The 26,226-nt window shown below is 42.2% G+C and overlaps 4 protein-coding genes and 1 non-coding gene across 6 annotated transcripts in view; 2 read left to right on the forward strand and 3 right to left on the reverse strand.

Annotated features, from left to right (window-relative positions):
* Positions 1 to 6,155: 6,155 nt before the first annotated feature.
* LOC123102232 (protein LOL2) lies at positions 6,156 to 9,929 on the forward strand. The gene is made up of 7 exons (XM_044523525.1): positions 6,156 to 6,468; positions 6,827 to 6,940; positions 8,022 to 8,144; positions 8,898 to 9,007; positions 9,095 to 9,172; positions 9,269 to 9,340; positions 9,453 to 9,929. Exons 2-7 carry the CDS (start codon positions 6,829 to 6,831, stop codon positions 9,495 to 9,497), a joined length of 540 nt encoding a protein of 179 aa, XP_044379460.1. The 5' UTR covers positions 6,156 to 6,468; positions 6,827 to 6,828; the 3' UTR covers positions 9,498 to 9,929.
* Positions 9,930 to 10,411: 482 nt separating this feature from the next.
* TRNAM-CAU (transfer RNA methionine (anticodon CAU)) lies at positions 10,412 to 10,499 on the reverse strand. Its single transcript is given in 2 exon segments — positions 10,412 to 10,447; positions 10,462 to 10,499. It is a non-coding gene; the product is annotated as a tRNA-Met (tRNA).
* A 272-nt stretch (positions 10,500 to 10,771) lies between these two features.
* Positions 10,772 to 12,981, forward strand: LOC123102233 (CASP-like protein 1B2). The gene is made up of 3 exons (XM_044523526.1): positions 10,772 to 11,220; positions 11,317 to 11,431; positions 12,336 to 12,981. The coding sequence occupies exons 1-3, from the start codon at positions 10,979 to 10,981 to the stop codon at positions 12,567 to 12,569; spliced, it is 591 nt and encodes a 196-aa protein (XP_044379461.1). The 5' UTR covers positions 10,772 to 10,978; the 3' UTR covers positions 12,570 to 12,981.
* A 1,454-nt stretch (positions 12,982 to 14,435) lies between these two features.
* LOC123102234 (NAC domain-containing protein 21/22) lies at positions 14,436 to 19,231 on the reverse strand. 2 transcript variants are annotated; one of them, XM_044523528.1, is made up of 3 exons: positions 18,907 to 19,231; positions 16,445 to 16,707; positions 14,436 to 15,223 (listed from the first exon to the last, which is right to left on the reverse strand). In XM_044523528.1, the coding sequence occupies exons 1-3, from the start codon at positions 19,091 to 19,093 to the stop codon at positions 14,756 to 14,758; spliced, it is 918 nt and encodes a 305-aa protein (XP_044379463.1). In that variant the 5' UTR covers positions 19,094 to 19,231; the 3' UTR covers positions 14,436 to 14,755. The 2 variants fall into 2 exon arrangements, with proteins under 2 accessions (XP_044379463.1, XP_044379462.1); XM_044523527.1 differs by having other exon boundaries at positions 14,436 to 15,226.
* Positions 19,232 to 25,171: 5,940 nt separating this feature from the next.
* LOC123102235 (protein RRNAD1) overlaps positions 25,172 to 26,226 on the reverse strand; it is a 6,253-nt gene continuing 5,198 nt past the window's right edge. The window contains exons 12-13 of the mRNA XM_044523529.1: positions 26,002 to 26,209; positions 25,172 to 25,517 (exon numbers count right to left, since the gene is read on the reverse strand). Coding sequence (XP_044379464.1) covers positions 25,459 to 25,517; positions 26,002 to 26,209 — 267 coding nt within the window. The 3' untranslated portion in view covers positions 25,172 to 25,458. The remainder of the gene's footprint in view (positions 25,518 to 26,001; positions 26,210 to 26,226) is intronic.

Genomic DNA, 26,226 nt, shown 5'->3' on the forward strand with positions numbered 1-26,226 from the left:
TACCAGCGATGGCGTCCGGGAGGCAGCGCGCATTGAGTGATATTGTTGGGTGGGCATCATGTATTGTTTTTATATTAGAAACACGAACCGAATACCAAGCCATGCTCAAATCATGAGGCACCTGCGTGGTCTAGATTGCAGGAGCATCTGGACCCGGGAGCCGAATTGCATTTCTGGTTCTAACTTTTCTCTAAATCAAAAGAATAAGACATGTTTTAGTGTGTTTGTTCATTCATTTTAGTTCATATGTATTTCATATTGATATATTCAAAACATCTTATATTGGTGAATGGAGGGAGTATTATTTACACCTTCCATGCGATTTAATTTTTCTTTCACCCAAACAAATGCTATTTTTTGGTGAAACAGATGCAGATGAAAAACTATGTAGAACCAAACAACTGTGTTAATAATCATAATTATGTGATGGAGTTAAGACGTGCGTTGCACGTGCAAGCTTACTAGTTATATATAGGGAAATGATTGGGACCACCTCACGGAACACGACGCGTGCGTCCGCCATCTTCGTGACTGTTGGATCAGATTTTAATGAGATGGCTAAAAGCAACGTATTATCCAGACTAGTTTTTTGCAACTGAGTGGTTGTTGCGATTCCTCCCATCGCAACAACTGGTGTGTTGCGGGATCTGAATCCGGATCTCCTCGAGAGCAGTCACCACCCGTGCTCCTCCAAAGCACCCCCGATGCGCCACCGCTGACGCCGGAGTATAATCGATTTTCTAGATAAATACATTACAAGATGTTTTTCCATACTTTCTGCATTCACTTCTAGCTATTTCTGCACCCCTCTAATCAGCTAGAACAATAAATACGTGCATTCTGAATGATTCTCGAGTCTGCAATGACCACGAGGCTCGGAGGAAAACTCATGTGCACGTGTGAAATAATAAACGGTAAAATGTATTCCTAGTCATGTCTCTAATACTAGTCCAAGTGTTGCATGATGGTTTTGTTTTCCTAGAACATGGGGCATAACTATGCCAGCAACTTTGAGGACAAAGTGTTAGGAGAACACTTGTGGTGAATCAACCCAATTTGATGTTATACTATGAGCTACATTTGTCATAAGTTAATGGTAAACAACATACAAAGAGTTAATGTTTGTATAATTCCTTAGACCATGAGAGTATCAAGTTCCTTTGTACTTGCTTGGTGAACTTTGGGGTTTGTTAAACATCATCTATAACAGGGTGGCTATTACGACGGCTTACACTAAAAAAAAGACACGTCTGTGACATTATGTCCCGAACGAAAAAAAAATGTCATGGTTATAGATGCATAATGTTTCCTTCAATAGATGCATATGCTCGTAAAATGACTTAGTTAGTTATTTTTTAGGAAAAAAATTTGATTTAATCATTTTCAATCATGACGGTATAACAAACATCAGAAATAATAAAACTGAGCCGACCAACCCTCGGCCACACCCGCATGGCCGAATTTGATTCCACGATCGAGCGGACTAGGGAGTAGGGGTCTGTGGTTTATTTTTTTCCTCCCGTTTGCAACACACGGTCATGTTTGCTAGTTAATGTTTAATTAATGTTTATCTATTTTCAAAATATTATGTTCTATTTTTTGCGGGAACTAAAAATTGGGTCGGGCCAGTGTTGGGTGCATGCGCCGACCCAAACGCGGAAGCGGGCATGGGTGTCCGCCGGGCCGTCCTAAACGGACAAAAAGCGGACAAGATCGTCGTCCGTTTGGGTCGGCGTGTTGGAGTTGCTCTTAGATCTTAGGTTATATTTTTAGCACGCGCAACTCGTGCATATCCAATTTTGCGCCGCCGCCAACCTCCTCTCGGTCAGACGCTGCCTCCCCCTGCAATGCCGCCATCTTCCTCTGGCCATCTCGCGCTCCCCTCCCTCCCACTTCACGTGCCCTGCCAGGATTCTCCCTGGTCAACGGTGTCTCCAGATCGGGAGATTGGGCCGCTCCAGTCAAGGTTGCCTCCAGATCGAGCTGGTTCGACACCATCTAGAGATCGGGCTGGCTCAGTCAACGTTGTCATTCTGGAGTCTGGATCCCATGGCCCTGAAGATCACCACCGCCCCGGTCAACGGCACCCCCGCCTCGGTCAACAACGCCCCCGTGTATGTCTTCCGCACCGCTCATGCAGGTCTCCCACGCCCGTTGCGCTCCCACTGGCTGCTCTCCAAGTGTGTCGCTATAGGTGTGTAGTTAGACTGGGTCTGCCTTTTCTGGGGGGCTATTGCTGCCCAAAAGTCTTGTCTTGGTCTACCTAGCTACTTCACGAGTGAAGTTTAGTGGCTCAAGGGTGTGAGCGAGAATCATGGGTAAAGTACACAAACCTCTGTAGAGTGTATAAAAATGATCATGATTAGTCATGTCCCAGGTTATGGACAACTTGAGCAACTCATCTGAGAGATGTCAGCTTGATCTCATCACCTCTTCTTAATTAAAATCAATGGGTTGAACCAACGGGGAGTTGTGGAGCTGATCTCAAAGGACCGGGGCTTTACCAGGAATTCTTAATTAAAGAAAGGTTTGGAGAAACCGGGGCTTTACTGGGGAACCCACACGCTCAAATTGCATCGGGTTACGACCGGGGCTTTACTGGGAGTGCCTATAGACTATGGCCGAGGCTTTACCGGGAGTGTCATATTGCTATTAGAGTAGTCCACTATATAAATAACAAGGCAAAACTATTTTATGCAAAAGAGCCTTGAACCCCACCAGTCAAAGTGCAAGTAGGTGAATAGGTTACCAATGAACTGTGGACTTGCCAATACAATCCACATATTGACCCTAGTGGCTGCAACGTATCATGTTGCAGGTGATTTCTACGAGGAGTGACTTACGTAGGGTTTTGTGTCTCCACTCGACATGCTTCCCCGTGGTGCTGATGGAGCCTCTCAAGACATTTACCTTAGATTTGCTTTTCGTTTCCGCTTGTGTTGAACTCCGTTTGCTTATTGTAAGACTATGTATTTGACTAGCCTACGACTAGAGTCTATAAGACTATTTTCTTTCTGGATAATGCGATGTAATGAAGGACGCATTTGTCGATGCAAATATGCCCTAGAGGCAATAATAAAGTTGTTATTATTATATTTCCTTATTCATGATAAAGGTTTATTATTCATGCTAGAATTGTATTGACCGGAAACTTAAATACATGTGTGAATACATAAACAAATATCGTGTCCCTAGTGAGCCTCTACTAGACTAGCTCGTTGATCAAAGATGGTTAAGGTTTCCTAACCATATACATGAGTTATCATTTGATAACGGGATCACATCATTAGGATAATGATGTGATGGACAAGACCCATCTGTTAACTTAGCATATGATCGTTCAGTTTATTGCTATTGCTTTCTTAATGTCAAATACATATTCCTTCCACCATGTGATCATGCAACTCCCGGATACCGGAGGAATACCTTGTGTGCTATCAAACATCACAACGTAAGTGGGTGATCATAACGATGCTCTACATATATCTCCGAAGGTGTCTGTTGAGTTGGCATGGATCGAGATTATGATTTGTCACTCTGAGTATCGGAAAGGTATCTCTGGACCCTCTCGGTAATACACATCACAAGAAGCTTGCAAGAAAAGTGACTAAGGAGTTAGTTATGAGATGATGTATTATGGAACGAGTAAAGAGACTTGGTGGTAATGAGATTGAACTAGGTATGAAGATATTGACGATCGAATCTCGGGCAAGTAACATATCAATAGACAAAAGGGAATTACGTATGTTGTCATAAGGTTTGACCGATAAAGATCTTTGTAGAATATGTAGGAACCAATATGGGCATCCGGGTTCCGCTATTCGTTATTGACCGGAGAGGTGGCTCGATCATGTCTACATAGTTCTCGAACCCGTAGGGTCCGCACGCTTAACGTCCATTGATGATATAGTATTATATGAGTTATGTGATTTGGTGACCAAATGTTGTTTGGAGTCCCAGATGAGATCACAGACATGATGAAGAGCTCTGCAATGGTCCTGAGGTAAAGATTGATATATAGGACGATGCTATTTGGACACCAGAAGAGTTTCTTTGGCAACTCAACTGCTAAGTCTTATAAACATTCTTTGGCTCCCCTTGTTTCGAATCATAAATTTGGGTGAAATACTACCCTCCAAGATTGTTCCGATCTCCTATACTTGTGGGTCATCATGCATATATTGGTATCTTTTAGCTTCTGCCATCTTCTAAGTTTCACACTTCTTATCATCCATGGTGGCTTGCATACTTTCGAGGATCTCCATACAATCACATTTTGTCTTCTTTAATGCATTTTTAATGTAAGATACCTCATTAGCTAGTGCATCATCTTTTCCAGACAACACATCATTTTTTCGAACCCCACACTAAATTCCCTTCCCCTTTCTTTTGAGTGGCAATTGTTTTGAATATGACCCTAAGTTCCTTAGAGACATTACCATTATTGTAATTATTATTACTTGAGGGATGATGCCTAGAATAATAATTTCCACAATTGTTCATATATGCATTTGTTGCTTGATATTTCTAGCAATGAAATTTACATCGACTTGGCCTTTGTTTTTCTCAACTAAAGCACCAAGAGGGACATCATCAATGCTAGAAACATCCTTAGTAGAAAGAATGCACATAATTATATCAACTTTAACATCTAGACGTTCCATCTCATCAATATAATTCACCCCTTTTACCGGCAAAAAAATAGAATTCACCCCTTTTACCTGCAAAATAAATAAATAGAATTCACCCCTTTTACCCACAAAATAAATAAGTGGAATTTACCCTTTCAGAAAAATGTAGCTCTTTTGGTATGCCATTGGCAATAATTTACCATCATGTTATTCAAAAGATACTTCTCTCACCCTTGTGTCTGATTAAGGCCACAAAAGGTTTGAAGCATAAGCTGGTCATTAAGTCCATGTGTAGGGTACTTTTAAAGCACATTTTTATTAACTTCATGAGTGAAGAGATAGACAAGGTGGTGAAAAGCATGAAAACAAATACTGCTCCAGGTCCAGATGGCTTCTATGTTAGCTTTTTAGAGCTTTTTGGCCCTAGTTGAGAGATATACTAATATAAATGCTTCAGGAGCTGTATCATGGTAGGTTGAACTTCTCCGGACTAAACTATGGTGTCATTTCAAAAATAAATCCCCAAGATTGAGCATGATGTCCATTGATGTTTTATTTAAAGTTCATAATTTTGTTCCTCATTTGGGTAATCTTAGCAAGAGGGTAACATTAGCAATAAAGTACTCTTTGTAAGATTTTCAATAATTAATGCTACCACTAGGAAAAGAAAATAACCATTCTCACCTCTTAATGAGAAAGGGAATAATTTCAACCCGGCAACTTTTGAATCAACATCTTTAAACCTTTTCATATCACATATTTCAGCAAAGTCATGCAAGTGCATAACAATATCTTGACTAACAATACCACCAATTGCTCTTTACATATAATTTCCAAAGTGATTCGCTTTAATTTAATAGTATGAGATATGATAGGTGTACTTATAAACTCATTATTAGTAACATGTGTGAAGTCATCGATGATCCCTCCGCTATCATGAAAAATTCGGTACAATTCAGTCTCCTCTTCGTAAACTTCTTTGAGCGCCTCATCGCCACGTCCCTTGAACATAACAACCAAGATGTCAGTTGGTGCCTATTCCATTGATGCATTATTTGCCACTACCTAACGCTAACAAATAATACAAGATTCGTAGGTGCACTCATGTTAGAATTTATTGCGGCTAAACCAGTCACACCGCACCAAACCATTATGCCATGTCAGAAGATGCCCTATGTATCTCGTATCTGAGTTGTCAGTCCAATATTATTGGCTGACATGTCACCGTGGCATGTGTAATTCTTCTATTTTGGTCCAAACAAACAGTCAAGATAAAAAATATATTCATAAGGTCAGACCGTGACTTGTGCATGGGTTTTTAAGTAGAAAATTTAATACAACAGGTGAAATGTGCCACAAGATCACAAGTTGAAAAGTGAGAAAATATATGTAAAAACATATGTTTCATAAAATTTTCCAAGTAAAACAGGGGGTTGAATTCTGCTGGGAAAGAATAGGGATGTAGAGATAAAGAAAAGGAATTGTGTTGTTCATTGACACGGTCGCCCACGACTCTTGCAACATGTGACGGAAGGGGAGGAGAAGAAGAGAGAAGAGTGAGACCGACGCAACGCAACGCGGTCTCCTCCTCCGTCGTCTCCAACCTCTCGTCTCGCCTGCCAAATAAATCCAAGCCACAACCGCCGCTGTCTGCCCGTCAATAAGTTTTTCTCCGCCATTTTCCCCGTCCTCCGCGAGAAGCGCCTCGAGGTCCCCGTGTGCGGCTAGCTAGATCGGTGGCGCCTCCCCTCCCTCCTCCCCCGCGGAAGGCGCTCGCCCCCTTCATTCCCGGAACCGATTCTCGCAAGGGATTCCTCGCTGCTCGGCTCTTCTTGAGGTGAGCGTCGAATCCGATGTTTTTTTCTCGCCGCCCCCGTCGATTCGGCGGCGCGGCTGCTCGCGCCGCGATCAGAATCGCGTTGCTTCCCTGGAGAAATCGACCTGGAATCATCAGAGGGTGGGCGCATGCTGGAGCAGCAGCAGGATTTGGGTCCTCTCGAAATTGGAGCTTCCCATGGTGATTCCAGCGTCCCCCGTGCTAATTGATCGCGTTTCGACGGCCCTGCGGTAGAGCAAGGTGCTGATACGCGTTGGGCGATAGGATTCGGATGGAGCAGCGGGCAGAGCATCATCGGATTGGTGTATGAAAAACTATCTACTGCTACGCCCTGACAGGCCTGGTCGGGATTTTGCAGGCATGCAGAGCCAGATCGTGTGCCATGGGTGCAGGAGCGTTCTACTCTACCCCAGAGGGGCCCCCAGCGTGTGCTGCGCCGTGTGCCACGCCGTCACCAGCGCGCCGCCTCCAGGTAACGGCCATGCCCGAGCTCTGGTTTCGCCACTTGTGCAATTTTTGAACACAAAAGGTGCAAACAAGATCGTGTTATGTTCAATTTTGTTGATAATGTTCTGGATCATATTCCATATGTGGTAGTGGGGTGCTGATGAATGGGTAGGGAAATGAAGGAGGGACACACTAGGACTAATTTATCCTATAGCAGGTTGTGGGAAACCTCACATGCCAATTTTATAGCCTAAGAGAGTAGATAGATTCCTAGAATGTGCTGTCCATTTCTAGGTTTGGTTCTACTAGCTTAACATGCGCATTCATCAATCGTGGTTCACATTGTTTGGTGGATCAATGATGTACCATGTGGTGTACTCCCCAGAGAAATGTTAAATTCGATCAGTATGGCGTGGGGTTCAGAAGATTGAGGTTGCTACTAAGAGCCTATTTGGATTGTAGAATTTCCGTAGGAATTATGGAGGATTTGAATCCATGGGGATTTTTCCTATAATTGTCATTTAGATCATTGGACTGGGGATGCTGATATGACATTTTGGGTGACTGGTGGCAGAAACATGAACTTTCCCTTCCTTATTTGACCCATCTACCTACTTTTGTGCGGTTACTTTCAACCCACTTATGCTCAGCCCCCTTACAAATTTGTCTTCTGGTTAATCCATATTGGTTCATCTTAACAAAAATTAGTAGCTGATAGAACCCTTCTAATCTAGCTGTCATTGCTTAAACAGTTTTGTTGTCTACATTAGATACATCTTCCTTCCTTTGCCATGTATATTGGGTCTATGTTCTGCTTTGCCATGTGTGACGCCTCTTCCTTGCTTTCTCTGGGCAGATTTATCCTCCACTGTGCTGTTCTATCTTTTATGCCTTATCACCATATATCAAGTGTTTTAGTGATTATTTACATGTTCTGTTGTGTTCATTATAACGGGTCAGCCCATGCATTTGAAATTGGACAGTGGGTAATCTTTTACCCATTCCTAGCCTTGTAGCTGCATACTGTTGTACGCTCTTGGTTTGTTGGTAGTGCTTCAAATATCTAGTTGCATGCTTATGAAAAAGTGAGTAAATTTCTTCTTCAGGAATGGAGATGGCTCAGCTTATATGCGTCGGCTGTCGAACTTTATTGATGTATACTCGCAATGCAACTACTGTCAGATGCTCATGTTGTGATACAGTCAACCTTGCCAGACCAGCACCGCCAGGTACTGATGTATGTGTCGAATTATTCTGTAGATCCTTGAGCTTGTAAGTTGAAATTGTAGTTATGAATGGAATATCTGTTCTATAAAGTCAGAAAGGGTTACTCAGGCATAGAACCCAGGAGAGTTTTCAAGTTGATGCTACAATACCTTAGGAAAGTATTATCATTATTTACCCCAGGTGTAGCTTGATTAACAGAAACTTCGTATGCCTTGAAATTAGCTGATTTTCTAGTAAGTTTGATCGCACCAGTTTCATGTTGTCTCAAGCTGTAAATACAAGATAGTATTTGTGGGGTAGAGCGCATTGCTGGTTGTTTTGTTTTTATATCACAAACCCTGCATGTATGGATTTACTGGTCATAAAGTCAAGGCCAGCCTTCAAAGTCAAGACTGGAAAGTAGTCAAACATCACCCATGCTGCTCAAGCAACTATTTCTCTGTGGGCAAGTTTATTGTATTTTCACCTTATATCATGTGCTCTGTGGATTTGGCAATGTATGCTCCTGGAAAGTTGACATGTATTGCTTGTCTCTGTTACCGTTGTACATGTGCATGTGCACGGCTTCTTTTTTCTGCAGTACTGTTAAATTAATCTGATTAAGAAGGATGTAAAGACAATAAAATGCTAACATTTTAGCATGTTCTCCTTCTCTGTTCCTATACCTCATGCATGTTTAAGCTCCCTTTGTGTGTATCATATGTGTTCTATTTATCTGTTCTCCACTTGACGAATTCTATCTGTTCATGGTGCAGTGAATAGTATAGCTCATGTGAACTGTGGCCAGTGCCAGACGGTGTTAATGTATCCATACGGAGCATCTTCTGTCAAATGTGCTATCTGCAATTTTATTACGAACATCGGAGTATGTCAAAATCTTCTTTGGATCTCTTTGTGCTGCAAATGCTCAGTGAAACCGGCTTATTTAATCTATTTGTCTTTCTTATCCCAGATGAACACCGTGAGACCTTTGCCACCTACAATGCATGCACCAAACGGAATTTCATATAGTGTCCCATCGACCTCTGCGGTATGTGCATATGATGAGCTCTTTGAGCTTTCACCGTGAATTCCAAGGTGATTTACCTCTTCTAATTTCCCTTTCCCTTTCCCCTGTATTGGTCAGCCATCCGCTCAATCGCAGAATGTAACGGTGGTCGTCGAAAACCCAATGACAGTAGATGACAAGGGAAAATTGGTAAGCCGCCTCTGCGCTTTGCTACCACCATCCAATCAATCTGCATTTGTACTTTGTGTTGCCCAGTGAAGCTATCCCGCATTGCTCACACCACCCGTTCACATTTTCGCAGGTGAGCAACGTCGTAGTCGGGGTTACGTCCGGCGGGAAAAAGTAGCAAAACATGTCAGCGCTTGTACCAAGTGATGCCCTGTTCTGTGTCTTATAATCTGGAGTTGGGAACACTTTGTATTATACTCGTGTCTGGTGATCGACCGATCGGTCGCATAGAAGAAAACCCCGAAGCGCGTAAACGGACTGCGCCAACAAAAAAAGAGAGTGCGGGTGTGGATAATACGGAAAAAAACTGTATTTTGCTTACCCCCTAGATTCTTTTGTATGTAAAATGTGGGCACTGTCAGACCTCACTGCGTGATCAAATCCTCTCTGTCCTGTCCTGTGTCCTGTCCTGGAGGGGCCTCTCGTTCTGGATGAATAACAGCAAATAACTTTGCATATGGCTGGCCCCACCTGTCAATGATTGGTAATTAAACGACTGTAATTATTGTGATGAATAATTCTTTGAAGGCTGTATTTTATTTTACGTACATCTCTACAGCGTAGCAGCGAATAAGTGCATGTTTGTATCGTACGTGTATTTGTAGTTGTGGGTATTTATACACCGTACCTGACATGGTACTGGGCCAAGGGACCGTAGAGACGAAGTGCAATCATTCATGATCAAGTCCATGTTTGCTCTGTAAGAAAGGACAGGCTGTGGTGTTGAAATGTTAATTTTCTGAATAATGTTCCTCTTACACAACGCCATATATGTTGTGGTCAGTTAGTAAGGAATGTATATGCATGATCACAAAAGTGAAATGTTATGTTTCAAATTCAAACTTATTATTATCGCAAATGGTCAACTGAAAAATCGACCTCAATGTTTGGGTACTTTGGACCATAATTTAAACAAAAAATAACTAGGAACTCAGACGAAATGGAACACCATACAAAAGTTAAATATTATATATGTATCTAAAACATATTTTGATGTTAGCACCAAGGAAATAAAAAAAAATCCAAAAGGTTTGGGGTGAGAGAGGCTCGAACTCTCGACCTCAGGATCACTCACGTTTAGCTATGAGACCTACGCGCTAGCCAACTGCGCCACCACCCCATTGGTGTTCTGCTACCAATGTAAAACTATTTATACATTCCTTAAATCTTAAAGAAATCTTGCCCAAAAAGCAAGGTCAAATCATATAATTTCTCATGTTAGATGTACCTAACCAGGAAACTAGTACCTCTCCCAGTGAAGTGTGCCACAGTTTGCCCTCACTTCACGCTCCCCCTGTCATACTCAAGATGCAAATTCCTCTACAAAAAATGCTCTTCTGTGGCACTTCACTTTCCACCCGTATCACAAGTCTCAAACGACTCTAAAAAGAAACATCTTTTCTTGACGAGCTTACTCACGAAGTATAGAAACAAAGTAGCCCATAATTTACGGTTTTGAGGTTTGGTAAGTCACCCAAACTTGCAAGATCCGATCACCTCAAATTTGGGATCACCATTATACCAGCATATAATCTCCCTCCCAAAAGCACCAACTCCGATCACCCCAGACCTCCTGAGGTTCTTCTTCACAGTCAACCAATGGACCTCGAGCATGGCAAGAAGCCCCCTGCCATTGCCGCCGCGGAGCTATGCTCGCTCAAGGACAAGCTCGTCGGCCTGCGGCCGGTCCTGCTGCGAGCGGCGGCGGTCCTGGCGACGGCGGTGGCCGCGGTGGTCATGGGGCTCAACAGGCAGTCCTACACCGCGGTGGTGGCCATTGTGGGCACCAGGCCGCTCACGCAGACCTTCACTGCCAAGTTCAGCGACACGCCTGCGTTTGTGTAGGGGACTCCTTGCTTTGCTTGCTTGCTTGCTGCCATTACCTGTCGAATTTACTGACATGCTGTCTCTGTGACGGTAAACCGTCAATTTCGCAGGTGCTTTGTCATAGCCAATGGCATTGCCAGTCTGTATAACTTGGTGGTGCTGCTCACCAGAAGGTGCCTTGTGCAGGGAAGGGCCCAGCATTTGGTAGTGCATAGGATGGACATGGTAATTTCTTTTTTCTCAATTAATAGTAATTTACCGATTAAATGACACTTAACATTATCTATAAGCTGACCATTATTTACTCAAAGAAAACCTCACCCAGCAGTACTTTCACACTTTCATCAGAGTAAGTAGACTTTAACTGCTCCTAATAAACATATTTTAGTAGATCGAATATCGAATACATCTACGAGAGAAGCAACCAACTCAATCTAGGCAAGTGCATTGGTCTTAAATGAAGTTTTTCCTACACAATCCAGGAAGATCTGAAAATTTTGGAGCCTTCTAATGGTGCTACTATGAAAACACAGCACTCAATCTAATCAAGAATCTTTTTTGCAAGCAACTATCCACAACCAGTGGCTTGAGTGAAAAACTGTTGGTGCTGCACTTGTATTGTAGACACCTAGTACTGTAGCATATCTGGCAAATCTCAAACCAGTGTCGATCGACGGCAACACATGATATATTTTCCTCGGAATTTCAATGTCCCAAATAAGATAATCATGGTTCTACTGGCCATTACTTACACAAAACCTCGCTCATCCGGTAGTAGTTTCACACTTTCATCAGAGTATCTTTGGACTGTTTCTCACAAAAATATTTTAATGGAGTAACCAACTTAGTCTAAGCAAGCGTATTGATCTTAAATTTAAATGCTCATACACAATCCAGGGATATCTGATAAATTTGGAGCCTTATGACGGTGGTACTATAAAAACACAGCACTCGATCTAATCAAGAATCTTTTTGCAACTATCCAGAACCAGTGGCTTGAGTGAAACTGCTGGTGCTGTACTTTGTATTGTAGACAACTAGTACTGTGGCACATCTGGCAAATTTCAAACCAGTATCAATGGACGGCAAGACATGATATATTTTCATCCTTGTACTGTCAATGTCCCAGGTAATCATGGTTCTATTGGCCACCGGTGCCGCGACAGCGGCTTCGATGGCCGAGTTAGGCAAGAATGGTAACTTGCACACGCGTTGGAACCCGATATGCAACAAATTTGGTTCCTTCTGCAACCGTGGAGGCGTATCACTCGTGTCCTCATTCGTCGGCGTCGCGCTCATGCTAGCCCTGAACTTGCTCTCAGCTGCAGCCACCTCTCCCCGTGGCATCGTCGCAGGCCAATGAGCACTAGTACCTCAGCTCAGACAGTCCATACCCAAGAGTACACTGCTCATGTCACTGGGATGTGAAGTGATGTGAGCCAGTTTGGTTGCATGTGGGAGCTGGATCTCAGGAGGAAGTGTGCTCAAGGCTGCAAGTGTGCTAAATTTGGTCTACAACTGTATATCACCTTGCCTGGTCTGAAATGTGCAGGCACATAAGCCCTGGTTGGTTATGGGGCTTTAACTAGATCAGCTCCTAAATTAGATCAAGTTATTGCACCATTCAATTCTACTACTTTGTGGTTGTAAACCAGTACTCACAACTGTCCCGGCATTTGGCCGCATTTGCTCAATTGGATGATACATTGCATCGTTCGACAAGTATGTCTGGTGAGGTTTGGTCTTTCACAACAGTTTGTACCTGTTGTACTGCATGGAACTCTTGTTTTATTACCTGAACAGTGAAGTTGTTTGGAGTTGCTTGAAATGATGCATCCAGCACCAGCCTTAGTTGTGGACTTAATGAGGCAAAAATTTCAGGAGTTGGTCGGTTGATGTAGATTTATCGGAGAAGGAGCACATGCATGGTAGCCTATCAGGCATCTCCGGAAAAATTCAGTCAACATGCAACTAGGAGCTAAGTGATTACCACTGGTGCAGCACATCAGCCTAACAATCTATTATTATCACAACCTAGATGTGTTCATTGTCCGACTGACCGTTTTGCATAAAGAAAATGTTGGATTGCATGGGTTTTTTTCTTCTTAAAAACTTGTGCTTGGGTACGATTTTTTCTGGAAAAAAAAGGATCTGAAAGAAAAGTAGTTGATATTAGAGTCGATAAAACATAAAATTGGGACCATAAATCATGTGTAAATATGTTTGAAGTTAAATAAATCATGTTTAAAGATAAGAGAAGATAGCATTACCTAGCAGCTGCTGCTGCCTAGATTCATTCAAATACAGCTTGTCCTTTGTTTCTGCACTTTACTCTTCCACATTATTGGTATGGATGTACAAGACTTGTTGCTATACGCATATGGTACTAGTATTCATGACATGAGGTACCCTGAAAGGTGCCATCAAGCAGAGAAGGGTGGTCACTCTCACTCATGCAGCTGGCCAGCATATGAAGAACAGAACAACAGAACAGGGCACTGAAAGAGAAACAGGACCTTTCAGTACTGTTCCTCAATTTGTGTGTCGTCGTTGAAAAAAACCATCTACCCAACAATTTGCATCTTTCTCACTGAATAACACATTCCCTCCAGCATAAAAACTATGTCGTATTATTTCAATTACAATATAATTACAAAACATACCAAAATATTATAGCATATGAGAAATTTGAGGGGGGAGTATATGCATACGATTTCCACACATCCAATAAAAAAATTAAATGGGAAAAGTAAATAAAATTTGGACTAACACGGTATCCAGGTATCGTTGATCAGGTAATCCAAAGTATAACGGGTTGCGTGTGCCATCCATATTCTCTCTTCTCCGCACGTAATATTATAAATTTTTTGCAGGGCACGTGCAGTCATATCTTTTGCACCAGAATTTGCAAGCAGGAATGTTATACTGTAAGTATGACGTTTACTTTTCTAGATGAATTTCAGCGACACACCAGTTCTGCATCTGGACTGATTCTGATACAAGCTCCAATACTGCTACTATTTATGTGGGCTTCGTTCTGGAATCAGTTGAATTAATTTGTTCTTGGGACTGTGAGAATCATGCCATTAAGGCTATTGAGGATGCATTCACCAATCAACCATGATGTTCATTAAGGGGAGAAAGCATGTCTAACATTCAGTGGGACATCAATGATCTGATCTGTCCGATCACTACCACGTGACACATGTGGTAAGCAATCCAAACTTGATGAAAAAAAAACTGATATCTCTTATCACTGCAACCTGTACTTATGAATGTACATAGTTCAACAATCATTAGAGAATTCTTCAAAAATAAAATCATTCCAGGGTTTTAGTCCTTCAAAATCGACTGGAGAAAAAAAATCATCGCGTCCTCTACTAATACTCACACTCAAGAAACATTGCACCAAACAGACATAATTATACATTTTGATATGAAATCATCACACACACACACACACACACACACACACACACACACACTGCAGATTAACTACTAGCTAGCCAGTTGTCTGCTTATGTTGTCTGCATAAATAAACAAATTTGCCTAGAAGTGGTTCCAAGTAGAGCTCACTGCAGCAGCCATCTGAGGAGACATGCTCGGCACCACCTCACCACCCATGGAGCTAAGCTGGCTCAGCACTGCCTTAAGGACCTTCTTGTCACAGTTCATGGCGGGGTCTAGGTAGCTCCCAAAGTCAGGCAGGCCATGGTCCATGTAGCCCATGCCATTACTGTTGCCTGTCACCATGGGGAGGTAGCTGCTGTTGCTGGCACTGTTATTACTGAAGCTGGAGAAGCAGGGCACTTGCTCAAGTGCGGCGGCGGCAGCGGCGGCGGAGGTGTTCATGGTGGCCTGGAGCTGTGCTAGGGTGGTGTCCATGAGAGGTGGCAGTGGTGGTGAGGAGGTGTCTGTGGGTGTGCCATGGACAATGTTGCTGAGGTTCCTTGGCCTGGGGGTGGCACCAACTCCTGATTTCTTCTTGCAGATGACTCTGCACAGGACCCAGTCCTCCTGCTGAAAACACATGGAGGATCAAGAAGAGAGCATTGATTGGTCAGTAGTTCAATGGTAGGTGCAGTCTTACAAGGTGATGTGAATGAGATCTTGGTGATCACTGTCACTGTACTTGCTCTTGAGTGCATCACTTGTCACAGTGAAGTGATGTGGACAGGACCATCCTATGTAACCCTAATTGGTTCATGCATCCAACCAAGAATTTTTCCTTTTCTTTTGGAAAATTGGATAAGTTTTACCTTTTACATTTTGGTTACTTTGTTTGATCACCTCTTTTTGTTTTGGATTGGATAAGTTTACCTATTTTGCAGCTTGCTAAGAATCTTCTTTTTTTTTGCGAGAAAGCTTGCTAAGAATCTAACTAGTCTACTCCACTATCCTAGATTATAGATGACCAACCTGTTTCCAAAGTCACCACAAGTTTACATATGAAATTCATTAAGAACTTTGTCAGAACCGTATATTTATTCCCGGTCTCTATCAGTTGTAAGTGTGTTTTAGAGGAGCGCCTCTGTGCGACTGCATCCATGTGGTGGTGTGTCTGCTTTTATGCTCAATCGCAATAAAAATCATAACACCAAGAAAGTTTAGTGCTTCTACTATCTTTTTAAACAATGTTTAATATGAACTTCATTGAACTATTTGAACAATAAAAATCATTGAACTATTTGAGACGAAAGAAAATGGTACTTCAAGTAGTTGGTATAAGTTGTCATTATCCATAACAGCTAACCTATACTACATGTTAAGATCAGTCCACCATTGTCCTTTTATTTATTTTAAAAATTAGAACAAATTAGTCCTTATTAAATAGGACGTCTACCGCAACAAAACCGGTGGATGAAAATGACCAGTCCCCCTAGAAAATTAATTGGCAAGTAGCAACCAATAAGTAGATGGTTTTTTTCTTTTCTTTTTAATATAAATAAATGAACAGAAAGTGACAGGTCAAGAAGTCCATCTCATGTGTACAGTACGTCAAACTTGAAAACAACTATTAAATACAAGCTTAAACACTGCAAAAAATCTCCTATACGATTGGTTGTGCCCACCCAATTTGTACCTACCTAGGTCATAGCTATGCAGATGAATATGTTTTGCATAACGGAAAATAAATAAATAAATCGATGGCTTTGCAAACCGCTACTCACTGAACATTACATATGATATGTTCATTTGTTTCATGCATGATCTAGGGTTTTAGCGGCAGCTTATTACCTTGGAAGCTTGCTCATGCGCACCCTCCAACCTGTATTCGTGCATCACCCACTCCGTCTTCCTCCCCTTAGGGGCCCTCCCTTGGTAGAACACCAATGTCTTCCTCATCCCCACTAGCGCACCACGTCGTGCCACCACCCTATCCTTCCCGGTTGCCTTCCAGTACCCCGACACAGTAGCTCGGTTCGTGCGCTGCCCCGTCGCATATTTCCGATCCTTTAGGCTATAGAAATACCACTCCTTGCCACCCACCGATGCAGTCACTAACAATAGATGAAAGATAATATAAAGATACCAACATGGTAAAGAAAGATATAATGAGAAAAGCTGTAATCGCTAAGCTATCAAACATGCCCCACAAATAAACGATGGCAAAAGCCCTAAAAAGCTTGAGGTAACACAACCGGGGTTTCTCCATCATGTGTTCTATCTTTTGACGGTGACATTGACACGTTTCGATAAAACCACGCATCTCGGAGACGGAACAGACCACGTCGATCTCATCGACCCTCCCCCCACCTTCTATTTTTCTTGTCACAATTGGCCGCTTTCAATGGAAGTCGGTTTATTACCACTAGAAATAATCGATTTAAATTATGATGCGTTAACATAATTAGACAGGGAAAGGGCATGTACCCCCAGGGTGACGTCATAATCGGTCCTCTAATACTGGCTTAATAATAAATCTAATATGATGCGTTAACGAACTGTACAGGTGTCGTGGTGTAGTTGGTATAGCACGTCAGTTTTTCATTTCCTTTTTAAGCCTATAGGTGATGATGACGTCATAATATATATGCTTGTTGCATTAACAGAGTCGCAAGGTGTCGTGGTGTAGTTGGTCTAGCACGTCAGTTTTTCATTTCCTTTTAGCCCACTGAATTTTTTTTTAAAAACAGTTGCCTAGTGAACTTGGTAGTGGTGATGATAGATTGTGCAACAGTAATTTAAAGGCTGGAATTATATATTTTCCCCATAAAGTAGTGCATAGATTTAAATTATGATTTTCCGCAAAAAGGGATTTAAAGGATAGACGTTAGAAATAAAATAAATAGCAACACAAGGAGTGTTGAACCACATGTGAACTAAGTGGGTGTTTAAAAAAAATCCTCACATCGTCTCACCATCTTTTTTACTGGAACAAGCATTATTTGTCTTGTCTACAACACATTATGGTTGATCTATATATTTGGAAGACCAGAAATTGTTGCATACATATAGCATGTAATTACTAAGATCTATACATTTAGAAGGCCTGAAATTTCAGTACCAGCCTTGGAGTAAAATGGAAGATCCCCGCTCTGTATGCACTTTTTTCATGAATTATTATTGGAACACAACGATGCAAATTATTGCAAAATATATTGGTGTGTATAAATAATAGTTTCTGCATAACAGCCCCCTAGCTAGATCAAAGGTTTATATTCATATATAGATAAAAGTATAACACGGTGCTCAGCATGCGCGTCGCTAGCTAGATATCATACATTGACCAAGGGGGACACGAAATAATAGTTTCTGCACAATACACCAAATTAGATAGGATAAATTACTAAAAATATAGAAGATAAAGAAAAACCACGTACGCATCTGAAGGTGAGTAAATGATTTGGGAAGCTGGAATTGCGAAGGACAAGAAAAAGATTCTAGATTCGAGTTAACCACGCTTTTTCTAGCAAAGTGGAATTGGTAAATGCTATAACTCTTTCATTTTTGGAAGTCCCCCACTTGACATATTCCTTTATCAGAGCCTAACCAGAAAGCGACCCCCGTGTCCGACTGCCACATCAAAGATCAAAGATCCTTTTAAAAAATACGCACGCGCATGATCAATCGATAAGATTGCAAATAGCTATGGAACACATAAGAAAAAAAATCACTAACAGTTCCAGTTTATGGACCAATTGCATGCCTAGCTACTAGAACTATTCTTTTGTGAAGCTTCAAAGAGCACTCCAAGTCAAGTATTAATAGTTAATTTTCAAATTAACTTCAAAGACGGTTTCCGGTTCCGAAAGTTTATAATAAATCAGATTCTTTGGATTTCTATGAGGGAGAAAGAACTCCGCGCGTAGAAGAAACGCTAGAGAATTTTTTTTTTCAGCTTGTCCTTGGCAGAAATGAGATAAGACAAAAGGGTGCAGTTTAGTGTGCATGCCATATGTGCACAACACATTGCGGGCTTTGGCGTGTTTCTTTAGCACGGAAGCAACACCAACGGGGGGAAATAAAAGGAGAACAAAAAATCAAAGGGAGGGAACAAAAGAAGTTGGATTGAACAGAAAAGGCCAAGAACGTTGCATGTGGAACACATTTTCTCTCTCCACCGTCCTCTCTCTCTCGATCGATCGATCGATATGCATCCATGCAAGATCGTACAAGGAATTCTTGGTTGCGTCTAATTAATACTAGTCACTTCACATCGGTGCAAAGTAGAGAGAGAGAGAGAGAGAGAGACGTACCGGGGAGGTCCCATGGCTCGACCTTGTTGAGGTCGACGTCGACCATGGGCGGGCGGCGGCCGGAGAAGCCGACCTTGCCGGTGACCTTGGGCGCGAGGTAGTCGCAGATGAGCTCGTCGTCTCTCGGGTGGAACCGGAACCCCGGCGGCAGCTCCGTCTCCACCATGCTCAGGAAGCTCATCGACATCTCTCTCTATCTCTTGCTCTCCTTGTTGATGCGATGAGAGAGGAACACGCAGTAGAGAGAGAGAGAAACGGACAGGCCAAGCAAGCAAGCAAGAGTTCTAGAGGGGTGGAGTTGTGCTTGTGTCATGAGTTCGCAACTTGTGGAGAAAGAGAGGTTTATAAGGTGGTTTAGGTGGTGGGTCTACCTCAAGCCTTTTCCTCTTCACCTGTTATTCCTTTTTCTTTATTTCCATTTCGCCTTTTCTTCCCACAAATAAGAGGAGCAGCTTCCACGTCAGCGCAAGAGACGACCGGCCACAAGCTAGCTCCACGCATACGCATATGCCACTGGCAACAGATTTTTTCTTCTTCTGCATTTCTCTCTCGAAGTGATAAGAATTGTTCTAAAAAAAGGAGGGGCAAAAAGGAATATCATCTTGTATAAGTGGAACTGAAAAAGGCTGGATTGCTAGCTATCCAAGGCCGAAGATAACCAAGTGGCTCCACTTGTCAATGTGTGGCTATCCTAGCTAGTACTCCTTTTAGTAAAATGTTCAATGCCATTTTAGGGAGTTAATTACACGATAGTACCATAATTGAGGCGGTGGTGGTGAATTGGTACCACTTTTGATAATTTTTACGTGTCAGTACCATGTTTGAGATTGTCTGTTACAAAATAGTCTAAACCGCGTATTGACGGTGTATCTGACAGTTAGGGCCCGCCTGTCAGGTGCTGATGTAGCACGTTCTTTTCCAAAAAAGACCCTTACCTCTTATTTAATTACGCATCCATCCCTGGTTTGCTAAAGAGCGCCCTGCCAGGATTTTTTTTTAAACGAAAAACGAAAAATCACGCCCCAAGCGCGGTGCCAGGATTCGAACTAGCTATGGAGGGGTCGCAGCGCACCGTCGCTGCCATCGCGCCGCAGCGACCTTTCTGTTAGGCTGCACGCGTACACATTTTATAGTTTCGTCCATTTCGTTTTTTTCCTGTACTTGTTTTTGTTCGTGTTTTTTTTTGCGTGTCTCTTTTATCTTTTCTCAGATGGGTATTCTTCGGGCCGTACGCAGTGTGCATATCATATATAGAAGAAATTATACACATGTATATATATATTGAATGATGTGACAAACATTTTATTTAAATATGATACACTTTTGTAATATATGATGCAATGAACTATTTTTAATTATATGATGTGATGATCGTTTTTTAATATCGTATAAAATTTAATAAGAAAATTTTAATAAACACATCTTTTTAATATACGATGAAATTTTTGTAAATAGGGAAACACAAACAAACATATATGTTCACACAATTTTATTAATATACGGTTTACATTTTTGTATATAGGTTGAACAATTTTCTTAACGATGAACATTTTTGTAATTTATGTTGAACATTTTCTTAATTTATGATGAGTTTTTTTATTTCATTTATAAATTTATTATGATAAAAAAAATTAATACATGTTATCAACTTTTTAATAATAGTGTGTTGACAATAATATAATCAATATCGAGTAAGTAAAAAAACTGTGTGTTGGGCATATAATTTTTGTAATAGTTGCGTATTTGAATAATATAATGAGGTTACACAATAATTGTTTATGGTTCTGGTCCTAGCGAAGACACATAAAAATTGGCCCGTGCATATAAATCTTCTAAAAAAAAGCACACTTAATAATAGTAATATTTAATCGGAGAAAAATGTATTAATGTTTTTAAAAAATAAAAAAGAGTAATTAACGGCACGCAGCCGCGATAGGCCCAACAGCCGGCCCAGCATGTCCATGCTTGTATAAAAGAAATCTCGCATGTTATTTACCACCTGCGTTTTTGCGGCCTGGTGGCTAAGCGCGCGTCTGCTGTTTTTGCGGGTCGCAGGTTCGAATCCTGCTGGGTGCTGTTTTATGTTTATTTTATATATATTTGTCCCGTTCGATGGAAACTTCCAATTAAGTCCGAAAAAATAAAAAATCTCCCACGCGAGCTTTTTCGCGCAAAAATAACGGGCCTTTACGTGATTACATATAAAGTAAAGGGGTTTTCTGCAAAAGAACATGCCACGTCAGCACCTGACAAGCGGGCCCCAACTGTCAGATACACCGTTAATACATTATTAGATATGGTTTAGACTATTTTGTAACAGACAGCCTCAAACATGGTACTGACATGTAAAAATTACGAAAAGTGATATCAATTCGCCACCACCGCCCCAATTGTGGTACCATCGTGTAATTAACTCCATTTTAGGAGGAAAGCAAAAAAAACATTTGTCAATCTTTAGGGCATATGAAGTAGCCTAGGCCTAGCTAGTTCGTTTCTCTAGGAGAGGAAGCCTTTCTGGTCATGTAGAAGTTTCTTTTTGTTTTGGACATGGATAAAGTCAAACTTTCACGACTTTGACTATGTTATACTCCCTCCGTTCCTAAATATTTGTCTTTCTAGAGATTTCAACAAGTGACTACATACGAAGCAAAGTGAGTGACTCTACACTCTAAAATATGTCTACATACATTCATATGTTGTAGTCCATTTGAAATGTCTAGAAAGACAAATATTGGGGAATGGAGGGAGTATATGTTTACGGGTATTTAGATTTGATATTTGGAAATTATACGTGTAATTTTTTCTCAATATGCACTTGTGATTTTTTTATAAACATAATGTAAACAAATAATGATCAAATTTGTGTTTTTTTTAAAGACCGTGTCGATGTCCAAAATGATAACTCTTGCATAACCAGAGGGGGTACAGAATGCCACTTAATATGTCTTCTTAATTTTTAATCTCAAAAAATTGTCTTCTTAATTTTAACCCTGGTGATACACAAAAATAAATCTAGTATGACAACCAGTCCTGGTTGTAATGCAATAAATTTTGTCCTACTTGCTAGTTAAAACAGCACTAATAAGTCAATGTGCGTCTATGCGAGCTTAAACCATGTTTAGATCGTAGTCATGCAAAGTACCTAATCCAAAGACTGGTATCAATTTTTACTGAAAATATTGTGTAAAATACAAATACATTGAGCTACAACCATGCATACTCTATGATATGCTGAACACTAATAACATCTGGCATAAAAGGAACACTGATAATTGAACATCTTCAGATAATTTGTTGTCATATTGCGGTGACTTACTCTTGCCTGTCTTTTCTCCCACTACTTGAGGTCAACTAGTTTGTGGTTGTTATATATGCGCGCTGTACTGCGTAAAATCAAGGAGTAGATTGTTGTTTTCATCACATTTGCAGTCGTTATTTTTGTCTCTAGTTTGGACTTTGGAGCTTCATCAAATAAAAATTGTAGGAGCTCTAAGAAAATCAATTAGTCAAACTAGAAAACACATATAAAAGAACAGGTTCTACCAGACAAGATTACCGTCTCCACGCAATGTCAAACGGAAGCCTTCTCTGCTAGAATCTGAAATCCGTGGACTTGGGTTAGGTCCACATCTCCGGCTCACCACTTGGAGTAATAATACTCCAGCTTTGACACTTGACCGGGAAAGGCCAAGCTAAACAAGGACGTTGAAATGGTTAAGTTTGGAGTACAACAGCGCCTCGGGATCCGTGCTCTGCCTCAGCTATCTACCATGCCACCTAGAGGCCAGAGTGAGGGAACGATTGATCATAATGTGCATTTCTGGGAGCCGTTCCCTGGCTCGTCAATCTGGTGCAAAGCCACATCATCCGTTGAAAATCATACGATTCGCTCATTCCAAGACCGGCGCAATATGCAATTTTAGTTTCCAGCACAGATTTCAGGGCGACGACGCGTGTGCCGCGCCCCGAGGAACGCCGCGCCGTCGTGTAACCGGGTGTGGCGCAGGACGTTTAGGCACCCTGACGTTGCACCGCGGAGAACGGCAGCTGACACGGTGCTGAGCGCGAGCGAGGCGCACAGACACGGAGACACCACACACACCACACAAACACACAGGCATGGGAGGGGGATGAGAAACTGCCCGTTCGGTTACGCGCAGCCGGGGAGGGATCACCGGCGTATGTATGCATGCACGCGGCGCGCGCCAAACACCACACACAAAAACCTCGTGAGCCCCCGCCGTTGGCTGGTGCCCACCCCTCCCTGCCTTCTCTTTCAGATAGCGCCAAAGCAATCAGGCCCATCCAGGGCCCCGAACGGGCGGCGGAGATCGCCGTCGATCCCCTGAGAAGAGAAGATCGTCCGTCCACCGTCCGGATCGCCGATCATCCGAACCACGTGTGCCTGCCCCTCGGCCTCGAATGATGATCTTCCCATGGTGGTGGTGAACTTTTTTTTTCTCCAGGAGTGGCATATTCCTCTTCAAGATCTTCTCCTATGATCAGAGGCACCAAGGCAAAGTAACCAATCAGTGAACAGGAAAAAGTTGTTCACAGCCAGGCTTTGGAGACGAAGTCAAGCCTGTCAAAAGGCTGTGACAAGATGGCATCCAGCACGCTGATGCGGAAACGTTAATGTGCCGTGGATCCATCCATATGCATTATGCAACAAGGCAAAATGCTAAACAAGCTCCTTGACAGAGGCTTGAGTGAATGATAGATGATTGTCCTCGCAGCAGTAAATGGGGGAATTGATGCTCCGCTCCGCACCAAGCGAAAGGGACCTTGGAAATGGGCAGCGACAGCAACAGCAGCAACCTCACCACATACCTCATCTCATCTCCTCCGCTCCGCACGGCCGGCCTAACATCGCGCGCACGCAGCTGCACTGCACCCAGTTCAAATCAACTTTTCAGTTTACCATAAACCAAACAATCAATCAATCGGCTTGTGCCAGGTGCGCAGCGGGGAACGGCGCTCCGCCCGCCGGTCGGTGTTACAGCGATACAAACAGCGGTCCGCCCACCGGTCAGTGTTGCAGCGATACCAAAGATCTTGCTGCAGCGCATTGGCTGGCAAGCACAAAGAGAGGTGAGCTTCCAGGGTCCAAGTGAGGTGCGCTGTCGTTACCTTTCAGACGGTGGCTGCATCAGTGAAAAGCGGAGCGAATTGACCGGCGGCCTTCCAGGGAACCTCCGGGTGTACAAAACAGGATAAGGATCTGCGGACGGAAGAGTCGCGACGGCTCTGGGTGGCCACGTCGACGCGGATGCATCGCCGGAAGTACAGGGCGGCGTCGCTCTCACGCCCATGGGCGAACAAATCCTGCACAGAGAACAAGGAAAAGGGGGGCAAAAACAAGTGGGAATACTGCATAGCTCTCTCACCTTCAGGATCACATAGTGACCTGGTAAGGAAAGCTTGAATTGACACATGGAAGTAAAACCAGCCAGTTGTTGCAAAGGTAATGCAGCCAAAACAGATGAACTCAAACTTGAATTCTGACAGTTGAGTTCCAGTGCAAATTCTCATCTATCAAATGAAAGTTTGTTGCTATTGAGCTGCCACGACGCGAGCAGTTAGGTTTTGCACAGATCTTATCTATCTACCAGTGACCCAGGGGTTGTTTTCAACCCCTCACTTTGCATATAATACACTGGTGCTTTCATCACTTTCCTCTAAACTATAAAACTATGTTGGTGCAGAATGATAGGAAGGACTGGCCAACATGGACATGCATAACTGTAACCAGGCCAATTCTAGAAGTTGCTAAGCTTGCAGAGAGTTTTTAAAACTCATTACAAGATGAAGATAAATAATTCAATGAGCTAAAAAGTCCGTTAAATAAAGCTCATACAAGCAAGATCAGTGAAGTCGGTGCACCGAAAGGGACTGAAAATGCACCACATGCCAGACACACGGGCATGCGTGGATAAGATATGGCAAAACCTGAAACCACAAACACACTGATGGGATCATGTGGTAGCACATGCTTAATAAACGCAAGTCAACCTCTTGCACTGGTCCTCGTCAAGCCCATGTTGGTAACATCACATTCGAAGATCCAACGGGATTCGATATTTTATGAGACGACACGTAACTTTGTAGACAAATGGTCAGTGTGGTTAGGCAACCTACAGCGTATAATGCTTATTTGTCTAGCTCAGCCTAAATGATCAGTCATTTAACCTACGTATCTAACTATCTATGACGACAAATACTAGTTTACAAACTGTAACAGGATAGGCAGGGGGTGAATTTTTCATTTGAGAAAAGATCCACTTGATAATCTTATTTTCAGGCAGATGTGATAGTATAACGATTGTTTCACTCTACAGTATAGTAATAGAAATGATGGGCAAATCTATTTGATAAGGGGTACATCAACAAAAAGAAATCCCTGACAACTTGTCAGCCTTGCGCAAATAACTACATACATATTGCAGACAATATAAAAGGCAACAGCAACTTGTCTGGTGATCATTTCACTTCAAAGAAACAGGCAAGCATGAGCTGAAAGTGAAAGGCCATGGAATCGATCTACAAGTTGACCTAGTATTTATTGGATAAAGGCACGCTGCTCGAGGGCAATCTCTTGTACATTCCCATATCTGCATTTGCAATATTATTTAAAGTGAGAATAGATAATATTAGATTCTGCAAAATATTCAATGTCCCAAGTAGACTAGAAAATCAGGCAAGTAGCCAATACACATGGTTACAGCTTGCAAAGGAGCAGTGGAGCAGTTGGTATATTGCCCAGCACCACCAAAAGAAAATATTTGTCATAGATTTAAAGCAAAGTTCAACTTCAGAGTTTAGATTCATATATATATATTTCAAGATCAAGACAAACGTGCATGTTTTGCAGACCACATGCCTGTTGGTGGACAAAAGAACTGCTACATGTCCTCCTAGAAATCACTACACAGAAGCTATATTTCTTTCCATGCCCATTGACTAGCCAATAAGGATAATGTTTGTCTCTAGATCTAAAGGAAGAACAAGCTCTGCCACACTAGAAGAGTCTGTCTTACTCTTCAGCCCCAACACACCATTCCATCAACCTACGTATTCAGGCATGAGAAGCATTACCATGACTTGGTTCTAAAGGATCTTCCGTTAACTTCCAAGCAACTAGTGCCATATTCCTTGGAGACATGGCAGGATCAAACAGAGGGAACAATGATGCTTCAACTGCACTTCCTTGCTCTTGAAGAAACAGTAACCGATCAAGTAAAACATATGTTTCCACCAGTGGACCTAAAGCAGCCCGGAGGCACCAAAAGGGACCTATGAACTCCTGCAAGAATAAACAGA

This window comes from Triticum aestivum, chromosome 5A (assembly GCF_018294505.1).
Source record: "Triticum aestivum cultivar Chinese Spring chromosome 5A, IWGSC CS RefSeq v2.1, whole genome shotgun sequence".
NCBI lineage: Eukaryota > Viridiplantae > Streptophyta > Magnoliopsida > Poales > Poaceae > Triticum > Triticum aestivum.

What these genes read in the sequence shown, in the direction of transcription:
- LOC123102232 (XM_044523525.1), top strand. Translation starts at nt 6,829, where the DNA reads ATGCAGAGCCAGATCGTGTGCCATGGGTGCAGGAGCGTTCTACTCTAC. An exon ending in CACCAGCGCGCCGCCTCCAG is followed by an intron (nt 6,941 to 8,021) that starts GTAACGGCCATG and finishes TTTCTTCTTCAG; the next exon opens with GAATGGAGATGGCTCAGCTT. An exon ending in TGCCAGACCAGCACCGCCAG is followed by an intron (nt 8,145 to 8,897) that starts GTACTGATGTAT and finishes TTCATGGTGCAG; the next exon opens with TGAATAGTATAGCTCATGTG.
- LOC123102233 (XM_044523526.1), top strand. Translation starts at nt 10,979, where the DNA reads ATGGACCTCGAGCATGGCAAGAAGCCCCCTGCCATTGCCGCCGCGGAG. An exon ending in AGCGACACGCCTGCGTTTGT is followed by an intron (nt 11,221 to 11,316) that starts GTAGGGGACTCC and finishes TCAATTTCGCAG; the next exon opens with GTGCTTTGTCATAGCCAATG. An exon ending in TAGTGCATAGGATGGACATG is followed by an intron (nt 11,432 to 12,335) that starts GTAATTTCTTTT and finishes TCAATGTCCCAG; the next exon opens with GTAATCATGGTTCTATTGGC.
- LOC123102234 (XM_044523527.1), bottom strand. Translation starts at nt 19,093, where the DNA reads ATGTCGATGAGCTTCCTGAGCATGGTGGAGACGGAGCTGCCGCCGGGG. An exon ending in CGAGCCATGGGACCTCCCCG is followed by an intron (nt 16,708 to 18,906) that starts GTACGTCTCTCT and finishes ATCTATTGTTAG; the next exon opens with TGACTGCATCGGTGGGTGGC. An exon ending in CGCATGAGCAAGCTTCCAAG is followed by an intron (nt 15,227 to 16,444) that starts GTAATAAGCTGC and finishes ATGTGTTTTCAG; the next exon opens with CAGGAGGACTGGGTCCTGTG.